This window comes from Botrytis sinoallii (genome assembly GCF_014898435.1).
Source record: "Botrytis sinoallii strain Bc 23 chromosome Unknown BSIN_017, whole genome shotgun sequence".
NCBI lineage: Eukaryota > Fungi > Ascomycota > Leotiomycetes > Helotiales > Sclerotiniaceae > Botrytis > Botrytis sinoallii.
In genome coordinates, this window is record NW_024066044.1 from 425,723 (window position 1) to 437,685 (window position 11,963).

At 43.0% G+C, this 11,963-nt stretch overlaps 6 protein-coding genes across 6 annotated transcripts; 5 read left to right on the forward strand and 1 right to left on the reverse strand.

Annotated features, from left to right (window-relative positions):
* Positions 1 to 697: 697 nt before the first annotated feature.
* On the forward strand, positions 698 to 1,374 carry EAF02_008804 (uncharacterized protein; the record flags this gene model as incomplete). Its single annotated transcript, XM_038904852.1, has 2 exons — positions 698 to 1,133; positions 1,184 to 1,374. The coding sequence occupies 2 exons, from the start codon at positions 698 to 700 to the stop codon at positions 1,372 to 1,374; spliced, it is 627 nt and encodes a 208-aa protein (XP_038755262.1).
* A 461-nt stretch (positions 1,375 to 1,835) lies between these two features.
* Positions 1,836 to 2,475, forward strand: EAF02_008805 (uncharacterized protein; the record flags this gene model as incomplete). The annotated part of the gene is made up of 3 exons (XM_038904853.1): positions 1,836 to 2,086; positions 2,141 to 2,280; positions 2,399 to 2,475. 3 exons carry the CDS (start codon positions 1,836 to 1,838, stop codon positions 2,473 to 2,475), a joined length of 468 nt encoding a protein of 155 aa, XP_038755263.1.
* A 696-nt stretch (positions 2,476 to 3,171) lies between these two features.
* On the reverse strand, positions 3,172 to 5,296 carry EAF02_008806 (uncharacterized protein). Its single transcript, XM_038904854.1, is given in 5 exon segments — positions 3,172 to 4,039; positions 4,093 to 4,281; positions 4,299 to 4,500; positions 4,550 to 4,797; positions 4,850 to 5,296. The coding sequence occupies 5 exon segments, from the start codon at positions 5,073 to 5,075 to the stop codon at positions 3,441 to 3,443; spliced, it is 1,464 nt and encodes a 487-aa protein (XP_038755264.1). The 5' UTR covers positions 5,076 to 5,296; the 3' UTR covers positions 3,172 to 3,440.
* Positions 5,297 to 7,347: 2,051 nt separating this feature from the next.
* Positions 7,348 to 7,936, forward strand: EAF02_008807 (uncharacterized protein; the record flags this gene model as incomplete). Its single annotated transcript, XM_038904855.1, has 2 exons — positions 7,348 to 7,635; positions 7,745 to 7,936. The coding sequence occupies 2 exons, from the start codon at positions 7,348 to 7,350 to the stop codon at positions 7,934 to 7,936; spliced, it is 480 nt and encodes a 159-aa protein (XP_038755265.1).
* A 188-nt stretch (positions 7,937 to 8,124) lies between these two features.
* Positions 8,125 to 9,516, forward strand: EAF02_008808 (uncharacterized protein; the record flags this gene model as incomplete). Its single annotated transcript, XM_038904856.1, has 1 exon — positions 8,125 to 9,516. The coding sequence occupies one exon, from the start codon at positions 8,125 to 8,127 to the stop codon at positions 9,514 to 9,516; it is 1,392 nt and encodes a 463-aa protein (XP_038755266.1).
* A 614-nt stretch (positions 9,517 to 10,130) lies between these two features.
* EAF02_008809 (uncharacterized protein) lies at positions 10,131 to 10,562 on the forward strand (the record flags this gene model as incomplete). Its single annotated transcript, XM_038904857.1, has 1 exon — positions 10,131 to 10,562. The coding sequence occupies one exon, from the start codon at positions 10,131 to 10,133 to the stop codon at positions 10,560 to 10,562; it is 432 nt and encodes a 143-aa protein (XP_038755267.1).
* Between the last annotated feature and the right edge of the window lie 1,401 nt (positions 10,563 to 11,963).

The window sequence follows — 11,963 nt, forward strand, 5'->3', positions numbered from 1 at the left end:
CTCCCGCTCTCCTAACTCCTTCTCTCCCCTTGAAATAAATAAATTCCAAGGACGTTGTTTACCTTAACCACCATAACGACAGAGAAATTCCAGATTGATCACAACTTTCAAATCGAGAAACTTAAAAAATAGTCTCAGTCCCTGCTGGAGTTAAGATAAGGTTTATGGTGGTTATTCTGCTGAGTCTCAGATCATCAACCAATGAGGGCCTATTGGCTGCTTACGATTTTGGAGAAGGACAAGACTACCTAGTTATTATATCCTATCGCAAATAGGGACACGAAATGCACACACTCTTCAACGTTTGATATGATATCAGATAATCATCAGTTCAGATTATAAGTTGATTAAACATTTTCAGGATATTCAATCTGTAATATATCCTATGTCAATCCACGCTCAAACACTTTATATACCCTTACTTTGTCGAAATTTGAAGAACTCCCAGTGTGTAGCCCTATTTAAATGATTGGTGTGCGGCTATTCTCATGCACATGGGAATCGTCTAGTCGGGGACATGCATAAGGCTAGGAACAGGACGAAGTAACCTTACTTTTGGTTGTTTTTGACGCCATGAAACATTCGCTTTCACATCCGATTCTTTGTTTGTCCAGTATCTTTTATTCAAGCAAACACATCCCCTCAAGTTTTCATGAACCATCTTTCTCTGGCTTGAACCTTTACACTCACTACGATTATGGTACTGCTCTCCAGATTCATGAGCTGGCTTCTCTTAGCAAGCACAGCTACCTCAACCCAAATTAGCAATGAAAAATGCCATACCGATCAAGATCTCTCAGCTTACGACTCTGTCGAGCTCCAAGCTCTACGCTCAGAATGGACAACTGGTGTCGATAAAGCTTTCAAGGAGCATGGCGTTATAATTCAAGAGCCCACAGACGCAGAACTTGCATTGATTCCGGAATCCTTCCGAGAGCAGGCGAGAGAAGAGCATGCTAAATGGTACAAAATTGAGTGGGAGCATCTGCCAAACAGACTTAAGAGATGGATTTTGGAACATCCCTGGCAAACAGCCTTCCACGTTGTAAATGGAGTAGTTCTCTTTACACCAGCTGGAGCAAGCGGATTAGTCCTACGGGCTCTAGGTTTTACTTCAGTGGGACCAAAAGCTGGTAAGTGAGAAAAACGAGACATCGAAGTACTCGAATCTAATTTTCGATAGCATCCTTTGCATCGTTTCTGCAAAGTACAATCGGTTTGGTGCCGGCAAATAGTTGGTTCGCGATGTTTCAAAGCGCATCCATGGGTGGTTGGGGAGCACCAATTGTGCACACGGCTACACAGTTCGGAGCTTGTGCGAATAGCTTCGTGGCTGCAGTTTGGGGTTGGAGTCGTGGAAATAGTACAGCGTAGAATGAAGATCTGAGGGAAGGTAGCACTGTGGAGCATGATGGAGGAATCTTTGAAAAAGTCTGCAAAAAAGGGTTCCGCGGTGGTCTAGGAGGATTAACCCCTCAGTACTGGATGTCCAATCTTTCGCTTTGATTTTTCAGATATGCAGTTATCTACATCCAAATATGCTAGTTGCTAAATCACGAATAACATTTCACTTCTTGACCAGCTCAGTAAAAAGCAATTTGAGTAAACCCTTCTCATTCCGAGTAGTTTCGACTGTAGCTAGATAACAAATAAGCAAATGAAGGTCACTAGCCGCTCAATTTCAAGCCATTAATTTGCTTGTATGGAATGCTCTTTCAGATTTCTATTAAGTTCTTTCACTTTCACTTCCAATATAAAACCGATCTCATGGCCAACCACGATGGAATCTTTCAAAATTCCTTCAAATCACCTCAACCTTTATCAAACCTAGCAAAATGCCTCGATCCCTCAAACCGATCGCATTGCTCCTAGTGACCATCACAACTATCTTTCTCTACCAAGCCATCGAAAAATACAACCAAACCCCTCCAACTCTCTCCGAAAACATCATGTCATACATCCAGGCACAACCATTCAAATCCGCATTCCATGTTATCAACATAGTCACTTTCTTCACCCCCGCTGCAGGGGGTGGCCCATTCCTCTATCTATTAGGTTTTACTCGTCTAGGACCGAGAGCTGGTAAGTAAACCGAAGAGTTCGAAATCATAATCTATAACTGACTTTCTATCTCTCAAAGTATCTTCGGTAACGTCACTACCAGAAGTATGTTTACATACTTACAGAGTGCAGCTATGAATGGATATGGCCTTGCTGCTTTGAATACGGTGGTACGATCTTTTTCGGGTATTGGTAGCGTTGTTGGATTTTTCTGGGGAGGTAAAGCAGTTCGGATGAATGATGCTTGGGATTATTTACAAGATTTTTTTTTGAGATTTAATGCTTTGTGTGGTCTTGGCTTTACTTCTCTGTGTTCTGGTTTAAATTGGAATTGCAGGCTACAAATCACTTCACGGTGTGATACGTCCTGTTGATATAGAATCTGAACAGGAGTTTGGAGAAACAGCGGAGTAGCAGCGATCATTCTTTCTCATCAAACTAGTATAACAAACACATCGCAACCGTAACGCAATCGAGGAAAAAGGGGGTTATTTACTTCTTGGAGAATAAGTGATCCTCAAAATCAAGTCACACAAAAGACCATACCATACGCATGGACCCATCGTTCTCCGTGCCTACATTACAACGTGGCTAAACTCATCTGTAGATACTTTACTCCATACATACCTCAATCCAAGACCTCACAAAAACTCCCTCATACATCTCATCCATCCATAGGAAAGCCAACATTCAGAAATACCACGTCTCAAAAGAACTTAAATTTCCCATACTGCTTCTTTCACACAGGACATCCAATTTTCCATATCGAAGCCTAACAGTCAAAGAATTTGGGATATTGATTCCCTTGTAAATATTGAATATTCCCAGAAATTGGAATTCTCAAATTATTAAAGTGATATGAAGGAAATGTGTAGGATCCTCTAGACCTCAAGGCTAAAAATCGTAAACCAGACTGCAGTCCGGACTTTTGGAAACACTGCTGTCAGAGAGAACACTTCGGTCCCATGAGATTGAGACCCTTGGCCATCTAGGTAAAGAAAGCTTAGAAGGATCTTGATACTCGAGAAATTCCAGTGTTCTGTAGGACGTTATACTTCTATAAATTTCCGGGTATATGCAACAATTACAAAAGTGGTCTATTTCGAATAGATAAAAAATTGTACTTTAGATTATGATTACAAACTGATACGTATGTCCAACCCCTTCTCTCTCCGTTACCGGTCCCTTTCGCTCATTAACAACTCCCAAGACTCCATCCATGTCCATAGTATATACGAAAAGAACAGTGAACCATTCCAAATAATTGCTAGCCGATCATAAATTTCTGCGCACTCCAATATATACAAGAAACAAACTCGCTCAAGAAAATCATCATAATTCATATCCATCTTTCTGGAACTCCTCTCTCAAACCACCACTCAATACGTAGCATAACTCATCAACGCAGGCTCATTAGTAACTCTCTTCTCATACGCAAAAATATTAAGCGCCACCAGCGGAATCAACGCTTCAGTCTCAATAACATCAGCCAAGCTAATCCCCGGCGCGACAAGATTCCCACACTGATCGTTAACCCGATCAAACGATCCCGGCCCATCGTTTTGCAACGCATCTGTTACCAATGCATAAGCGACGGGATTGAATAACACGCCTGCATGAGTATACAGCATTCCGGCCGGAAGTCCTAAGCATGCTCCTTGAAGAAAAGTATTTGAAGCGCCGACGCCACGAGCATCTTGCAGGAAACCCGAGGCAGCGGTTCCGCTTTGTGGTTGGACGATTTCGTTTGTGACAGAGTAGACGGTAGTGGTGGGAACATAAGCGGAATCGCCGTTGTTGGAGCGGAGTCTATTGACAAAATTGGATTGATATTGCTGTTGGAGGACGGAAGGAGTACACGCAATGTCGTTTCCGCTTTCGAATCCGGGACAGAGAATGTAAGCTAAGATTGTACCATGGTAATCAGGTGAGATGGCGATGTGGTCTGTGACAGTTTTTGGGATTGATGGCCAATATTCTGGGAGTATTTGTTAGCTGAATATCTGGGAGAGTATATTGGGGAATACTAACTAAAGGCCCATTGGGCATTGAGAGATCCTTGAGACCATGTGACGATAGCAACTTTTCGCGAAGTCATGGCATAGAAGTATTGAAGCGCATAAGCTACATATTCTGCATTGGTCTGTGCATCGTCAAGCAAAGCAAATGGTATGTTTAAATATACTGGGTCGGCATAGCTGGTTGTAGCAAGAAGTTTGCCTATGTTAGAAGCATACGTGCCATAGCCAAATGCGCCCGTGCCAGGCGACATGATAACGGGTTGCTTCTTGCCCCAGTTAAATCCAGGAGGAATGTAAATTGCAGCCCTGAGAGTTTTTCGTCGACAGAAAATCGTGCATTGCCATATACGTTATTGTAGAATCTCTTGTTGGGAGGCACTGGATTATTCACGTTATTGACAGAGTTGGTAGATGAGCTCTGAAAAAAATCAGTATTGTAACACATATCAAAACAATCCAAGACTTACAGCACCAGATATGACAGCTTGTAGATCACTGGAAGTAAAACCATCAAGAACAAGTTCCAAAGCAGTTGAGAGAATATTTGCTGGTGGAGTTGGGGAAGCAGAAGGATCAGATACACCCCAAGCACCAGCTGCCCAACTCAATGCTTGAGAAACACTACTTGGTTTGGCTGTAGGTTGAGCGGCTGAAAATAATTTCCTAGCAATGACTGGTACGTCAGTACCCAAAATCGTTCCATTTGCAATTGCCCCTGTGTAATGTTAATAAAATTATCTTTGCGTGATGAAATATGATTTACACACCTACGACCAAATTCGCAGCGGTCAATACTTCCCCACTGTCAGATAACACTGCGGGAATGGCCGAGGACAAACTACCAATATCAAGGACTGCATTCCCGGCGCTTGACACAAGACCTATTACGGGATCTCCTATAAGCTGTGGTTGTGGGAAAGCTGCTGGAACCGGGGCTGGCGCTGCCAGGACTAAAGGTGCAGTTATAACTGCCAGGAATGCATGTAGATACATTTTTTGTCTGAGAAATCCTTGCGATTTTGTCAAGTGTCTGAGCGGAGAATTAAATTATTAAACGTGACAGTGAAGACGTGCATAAAGGATATGAATTGAGATTCTGAGAAGAGATGAGGAATAGGGCATTATAACACATCTGCTGGATATATTGTGCAGTGAAATCTCCGATTTCACTGTCATGAGGCGCTCCATGATTTCCGGTTCATTATGAATTTCCGCTTCAGCGACAATACACTTGATCGTCATGGGTAAGAAGTGTATTGGGGTTCATTCCACGGCACAATCGAGGCGAACGATCGATGAATTAATTGCACCCACCCCCCGTATTTAATAAGGATCAGCGAGTGGACGTTGTCCCAATTCGATGGGGCTGAACTGAAAATGGTTAGACGTGCGGAACAAAGGGTGAGCTAACCCGGCTGGCGTTGTCTGGCTACATCGTATTTGGCTAAGGGGTCCGGAGAGAATATTAGCGAGCAAAGAGCCATGATGTATGTATATGGCGGCCACGGATAGTGTTTAATATAAATGTGTATCGAGAGGAAATGAACGTAGGATTTTCAAAGGGGTTCTTTTCGTAGATTTGGGTAGTTGAAGTGGGGTATGAAGAAACTATCTCTCATACTCGTATATCAACTCTAAAATCAACATGTCTCCGACATCAAAAGTGGAGAGGCGGAAGGTAAATGAAATAAGGGACCTCTTGGCACCACGGTACTGTAGATCCGACCTGATGGAACTAACAAAGCCTCATCGTCATTTAGAAACGGTGGTTGTCTTATTGAAATCGTAAAGTGTTAGGCAATCTGTCAACGACTATGACAATTTTTGTCCCCTTCTGGATATGTATACTTCGTATGTCATCATTCGCGGATCGACAACACTCAACAAGCTTCGAATTTTGCTGCTGTTCAACTGGCACCAAAGAGCCATTAGTTTCACTCGTCAGTGGTGACCGGTCTGGCTTCTTTTCGGTGATAATATCAACCTCATCGTAAAGCCCTGGAGAGGTTTGACGACCTCGGCATCAATGGATACCAGTTATGACTAGTGATATAGAACGGATCTTCCTTAGATACTCAAATTCAAATACATGAGCCTTTTCTTGCTGGAGCTTTCCAACATGAACGTGAGGAATACAGGAGCCAAAGCACTCCTCCGCATGTATGGCCTGACAATCTCATCTAAAGGAGCATATCTTCATTCATCAATCGATCTCACATTGAAAGAACTAGGAGGATCTGAAAGCTATCCTTATTCACAAGGGCAGCCACATTAAAAAATAGATCTCATTGGTTTCTAAGAATTGCAAGGGTGGTGTCATTCACAAGAGTTAATGATAGTGTACAAGTGTAAAAGTTATAAATTGCATTCCGATTGTCTAACTAAATATTACAAACTTACCGTGGTGTTTCGCGCTCAGAATGGTTTCTATTACCAGGCGGCTTGCCAACCACTGGTTGGTAGTATCCTGGCCTGGATAATTCCGCAATTACAGCCCCTTAAAAAAACTGACAATAATCTCGAAGCTCAATGTAGCTTTGCTTTTATAATGTTCAATCGTGATCAACGTTCGGTAGGGCTGCAGAGCAGTGACGGATCGCGCAAAGGTGTGCAAAGCAGCAGTCGTCCAATTTAGTATCCATGCCGATATGGGGGATGATTATCTAAGACCTCCAATCAATGAAGATATCTGTATGCATTGTCAGCAAATGATCATGATCATGTTATATTGTATGACAAGATAGTAGAATTGAAAGCGTTCAGGAAAAAATTAGAGTTGTTGTTTTTTGGTCTTCAGGGTGCGATGCACTCGGGGTTAAAAAGCTATGAATCGTTCATCACAAAGCTTGTGGATTGTAGGCGATATATAAAAGGAGAGTTATGACTAACCTTTCTCAAGTTGTTGTGCTCAACGAACATGTGTTAAGAGTTAAAGTAGTGAAAATTGATGGAAGTATCGGCGCAATGTGGTGAAGAAGGTTATCAGCCCGACCTCACCACTTGCAGTACCTCTGTTATACCATTTCTATGCGCATTAGAAAGCTGATATAACTTGCATTGTGTTCATTGAATGGGTGGTGATTCTGATTGTAATTGAAGAAGAAGAAAAAGGAAAAGCAGAAGAGAACTTTTAAATTTACTCACCTAGCTTAATAGACTAGCGGGTGAGGGGCCGCTTCAAGGTTCCATGACATAATCAGCTCCACCGTCTACACATGACCAAGTTTCCAGCATCATTTTGGCTGCATTGCTGGAGCTGGAGCAGCTGTTGAGAAATCGAAGGCTTGACAGAGTACGATACAGTGACGTTGAGTCCTTACGTACAGTCCAATTTATACAGACACAAAAAGCTGTAATAATGTTGTTGGGGCAAAATCTAGCAAGAATTCTAATCAAAACTCATCACATGACATCCGTCAAAAAGATTGAAAAGATAACCAAATCAGCGAAGAGATTAGACTGTGCAGTATTGTTAAAAACCGGAAGGCCGCCCGGAGTGATGCTTGCGGAAGGAGAAATTGGGAATGCTGAACAATGGTTGGACGTCGTGAAGGTGGGTTAATCCTCGTGCAATTTCTTGGGATAGGAATCAAATTGTCTGGTTAGGAAATGGATCATAATTGAGATGCGGATGAACAGCTGATGATGTATTGAAAATGCAGAATCTGAGGTACAAGAACTTCGAATTGATGAAAAAAGAAGAGGTGGATGAGAGGAGGTTAGATGTACCTGCTGGAAAGGTTAAGCAATTGGAGAGTCTAAAGGATTACGGGATGGAGGTTGGAAAGGACGAGGAGTTAAGGAAGTGGTGGAGGTTACACATGGGCTTTATGAAAGTAGAAGATGAAGATTGATGGGTTTAACGAGGTATAAGGGGGTGGTATGATTCTGTGACATTCACTCGACCTGGAAACTATAGCCAAGCGAAAATGGTGTGGTCTCAGGAATGACTCGAAGTTACTCTCCGACTCGGCACCTTTTAACTACCTTCTGACAACTTCCCTCAAGAGAGTGTCTAGCAACCTCAAAAAGAAGTTTCACAATGGATCCCAGCAACTCTGCTCCTACGACGGCATGGCCTAGGTTGAATGACACCTCATCAGACTCACCACCCAACCCAGAACAACCACTCACCGCGGTATCATTGCCAACACGCAACTCTATCTGGGTCGATGAAGATGTCTCGACCGCTTATCCTCAGACTGCACGCTCTAGAGAAGATCTTCTTGCATCCTTCTTTCCATCAGACTCACCTCAGGTAGCAGCCACACAATCTCAGATTGAATCTGATCCATTGGCGTACCCTCTCGCATCTGGCTCGAACCAAGCACTTCCGGTACCAGAATCCACAACTAATAATGATAGGAGAGTATCCTCCAAGTATTCTGAATATGATGTTGACATTCCTGTACCTCTTTCTGCGCGCTTTCAGCGTGACTTACGAGAAATGATTGGTTCTCCATCTTCGATATATGCTGATAGCGCTCTACCCGACCCCCTTCATGTCTCTCAAGATTTTACCCCTAAAGCTTTGGTATATCAAGGAGATAGGCATCCTGAACGTTCCCGCTCAACTAAGTCGATTCGGCTTTCAGAACTCATTCAATCTCCCGTGGGCGAGGGCACATCGGAACTTTTCCCGGAATACACAGAAGATATACGCCCAGGTAAATCCGCACATGATATTGTTCCGGAAAAAAATCTCCCGCCCCAAAGTCCCCAGCAACCAGATGTTCAAAATCCTCATTCCCAAAAGTACCAGCCGCAACTATTGGCACCTCCCGGATCGTCTCAACCAAAACCTCAAAGACGAAACACAAGATCATCATCCATAATCAGTGGTCTTGACCAAGGAATTTACAGACCTTCGTCTAAATCCTCCCAGAATCGAGATCTCTTCTACGCAACCCAGAAAGACGACAGTAGATTCAGTCGACATCATCCCTCAAGCAAAGAATACATTCATCGACGAAGAGCCAACTCCCTAGACCGCACCTCCGTACCCACCGATCCCGAAGTCGCGAAACTCTGGGACGAACGAATCAACGCCGGTCAACAACCATTCACACCCAGCGATACGATTCTCACATACCAAGAATTCCGACGAACAACTCAACGTGTAGATTCGCCTAGCTCAGACCGATTCCCCCTCCCTGCTTCAGCACTCTCTCAATATGAAGACATTCCGCCTCATTTGAGACCTGCGCGCGAATCAGATTTCAGATTCGATCCGAAACTGGTGCAGGAAATATACGAAGAGAGATGGAAAATTACCGAGGGCTATGAGGATTTGCAGGCATATTTTAGTGATCCCAAAGAAGGTCCTTACAAGCACCTTAGTATCAAGGAATGGGTTGAGCTTTTTGAATACTTGGAAGAGAGAGATCGGAAAGCAACAGAACGAGAGATTATTTTTGAGTTGAGGGCTATTTAGAAAGATGTTGGGTATTAGTGACGATGGTTGTGGTATCGTTGCTTGCCAAGTTAAGTGGGTATCTCAAAGGCGTTTGATATGAGCTGCCATGATCAGAATTGAGGGAGTCTATTTTGGCTCACCCTATGATAATCGATGAATTATTTTGTTTTATGTTGAATTTTGCGAGCGTTTTCATGCGATTGATATGTTTTGATTGGTCTGATTTTTCCTTCAAGTCGTCTCTAAATGCACCGGTTGTCACATGCTGATGATCTCCCTTTTCACATATGATTGCCAGTTTCTTTATCAGATTATAGGCATCAAACCCTCCATAAATTTTGTCAGTGGGTTTGCCATAGTATGAGCAAACTTTTTTTCATCTCAATTTCATCACATGAAACTTTCTTGGACGAGAAGGAATTTTCTTTCCAAATGTTTGATAGTTAGAGAACGTCATGCTTTTATCTTTCCATGACCTGTAAAGTCTGGTGAGCCAAGTGGAAGTCATTTCATAAAAGCATCAGGCATTCCCATCTCAGATTCATTCCAAACCCCTCTTTGAAACGCAAGTTTCGCGCAATATCATCAATATTAAAACGACTCTTCCACACCATCTATTTCAACTTTGAGCCATGAACGCCGTCCGCAACCTCTTTCCCCATCCCCACACTTTCTTCCCCAGTCATTATCGACAGAGCAGTAATACTAGTAACCCGTACCATCATGCCCCAGGATGGTATTATCATCCAGAATCTGCTTCCACGCCTATCAAACTCTCGTCCGAGGATGTCAATAACTCTCCGCGACGACGACACCGACAGCAGAGAAATGATTATGAATATAGTCCTAGCTTACCAGTCAACAAAGGGGAGAATGCGAAAAGTAGAAGGAGAAATGAAGCGGATTTTCCAAGACGTGGAAGAGCTGAAGACTTTTCAAAAAGACAAGGTGAAGGAAATGGGGTCTTCGCAGCTACGAAAAATGGTAGGAAAGGTATCGAGAACATGGAAAGGGAGAGAGAGGTGGAAATAAAAATGGAGATTCAGAGGAGAATCGATGGATAATAGAAGTGCAAGACGCGATATCTCGAGAACAGGATAGGATTGAGGATGAGTGGATGTTTCTTGAGAGAGCGTGGGAGCTATTGGGAGAGTGTAGGGGGATAAATTTGGAGAGGGAGAGAGATTTCAGAGAATGGATTTTGGCGGAAAGAAGTTTGAATGGAGGAAATGGTCGAGTTGGAAGTGATCGGCGGTACAGACAGTGGAATGAAGGGAGATGGGAGGATACGGATGCTAGCAATCCAGATATGAGGGGGTGGTATTAGATACGGATGGGAGAGGTAAAAGGAAAGATTTCTGTAATCTGCCGCAAGTGAGTCTAAATTCTTTGTCGGATCTTCCATTCGAGGTCAAGATTGAATTGATGGTTTCCGATGAGGCACTTCACCATGCGGTCAGAACCAAAGGGATCAACTGCTTTGAGTGTACAGCTATCAAGCCGTAAAATCTCATACGTCCGTATATTGAAGATACCAAAACCTCTTCATCTCGACAGCTGCAGCATCTGCAACCTCCAAACTTGAAGTACTAGGTAGTTGCCTACCTATATACCACATCTTCCGCAACACGAATCCAAACACAACCCCGAAAGAACTTCCAAATCCCTCCCCCTACCAAGTAACTCAACCATCTCCCAGAACGATTAATCACCTACCCCTCCATCCCCCTCCATCCCACCATTAAAAAAAAGCAAAATCCCAAAAGAAAAGAATCATGACGATCGACAAACTCGTAACCTACAACCCCCTCTTATCTCTCTATCCAGGTCTACCGAAGAAAAAGAAACCTCAACGGTCGAACTTTCTTTTTCTACAAGTAGGTAGGTAGCCTTGAATCGTACCATCTAGCTTTTACCAGCCAATTTATATTTATGTTCATATACATGATTCAACTCAAACTTCACATTGCTCTACTCATACATGTAATTTATTAGTACGCATTAAATCACTTCACGCACTTCACGCATTATTTCTAGATATCAATTTCTTTCTCTTTCTTCACTTCTTTATCTCATCTCATCCCATCCCATCTCATCTCATCTCATCTCATCTCATCTCACTTCTCTTCAAACTTCAAACTTCACTTCAAACTTCACTCCAACCACTCCTCATTTTCCACTCCAAACCCATTATCAAATTTCAATCTTCACTCTCACTTTCACCTTGACCTTCACCTTCACCTTCATCATATCACATCACATCACGCCCCAAACTCCAGATCCAACCTTCACTCCTACTTTCCCGCACCAACTCCCAAAAAGAAAAAAAAAAAGAGAAAAAAAAGAAATTCACTTCACCTTTAAAGTCAAGCTAGAGTCACGCAACCCCACCAGAACCGTACGCCACAAATCGCAATTCACTCAACCTCTCCGGCTTCTTCTTCTTATCATCTCGCTAGTACGAG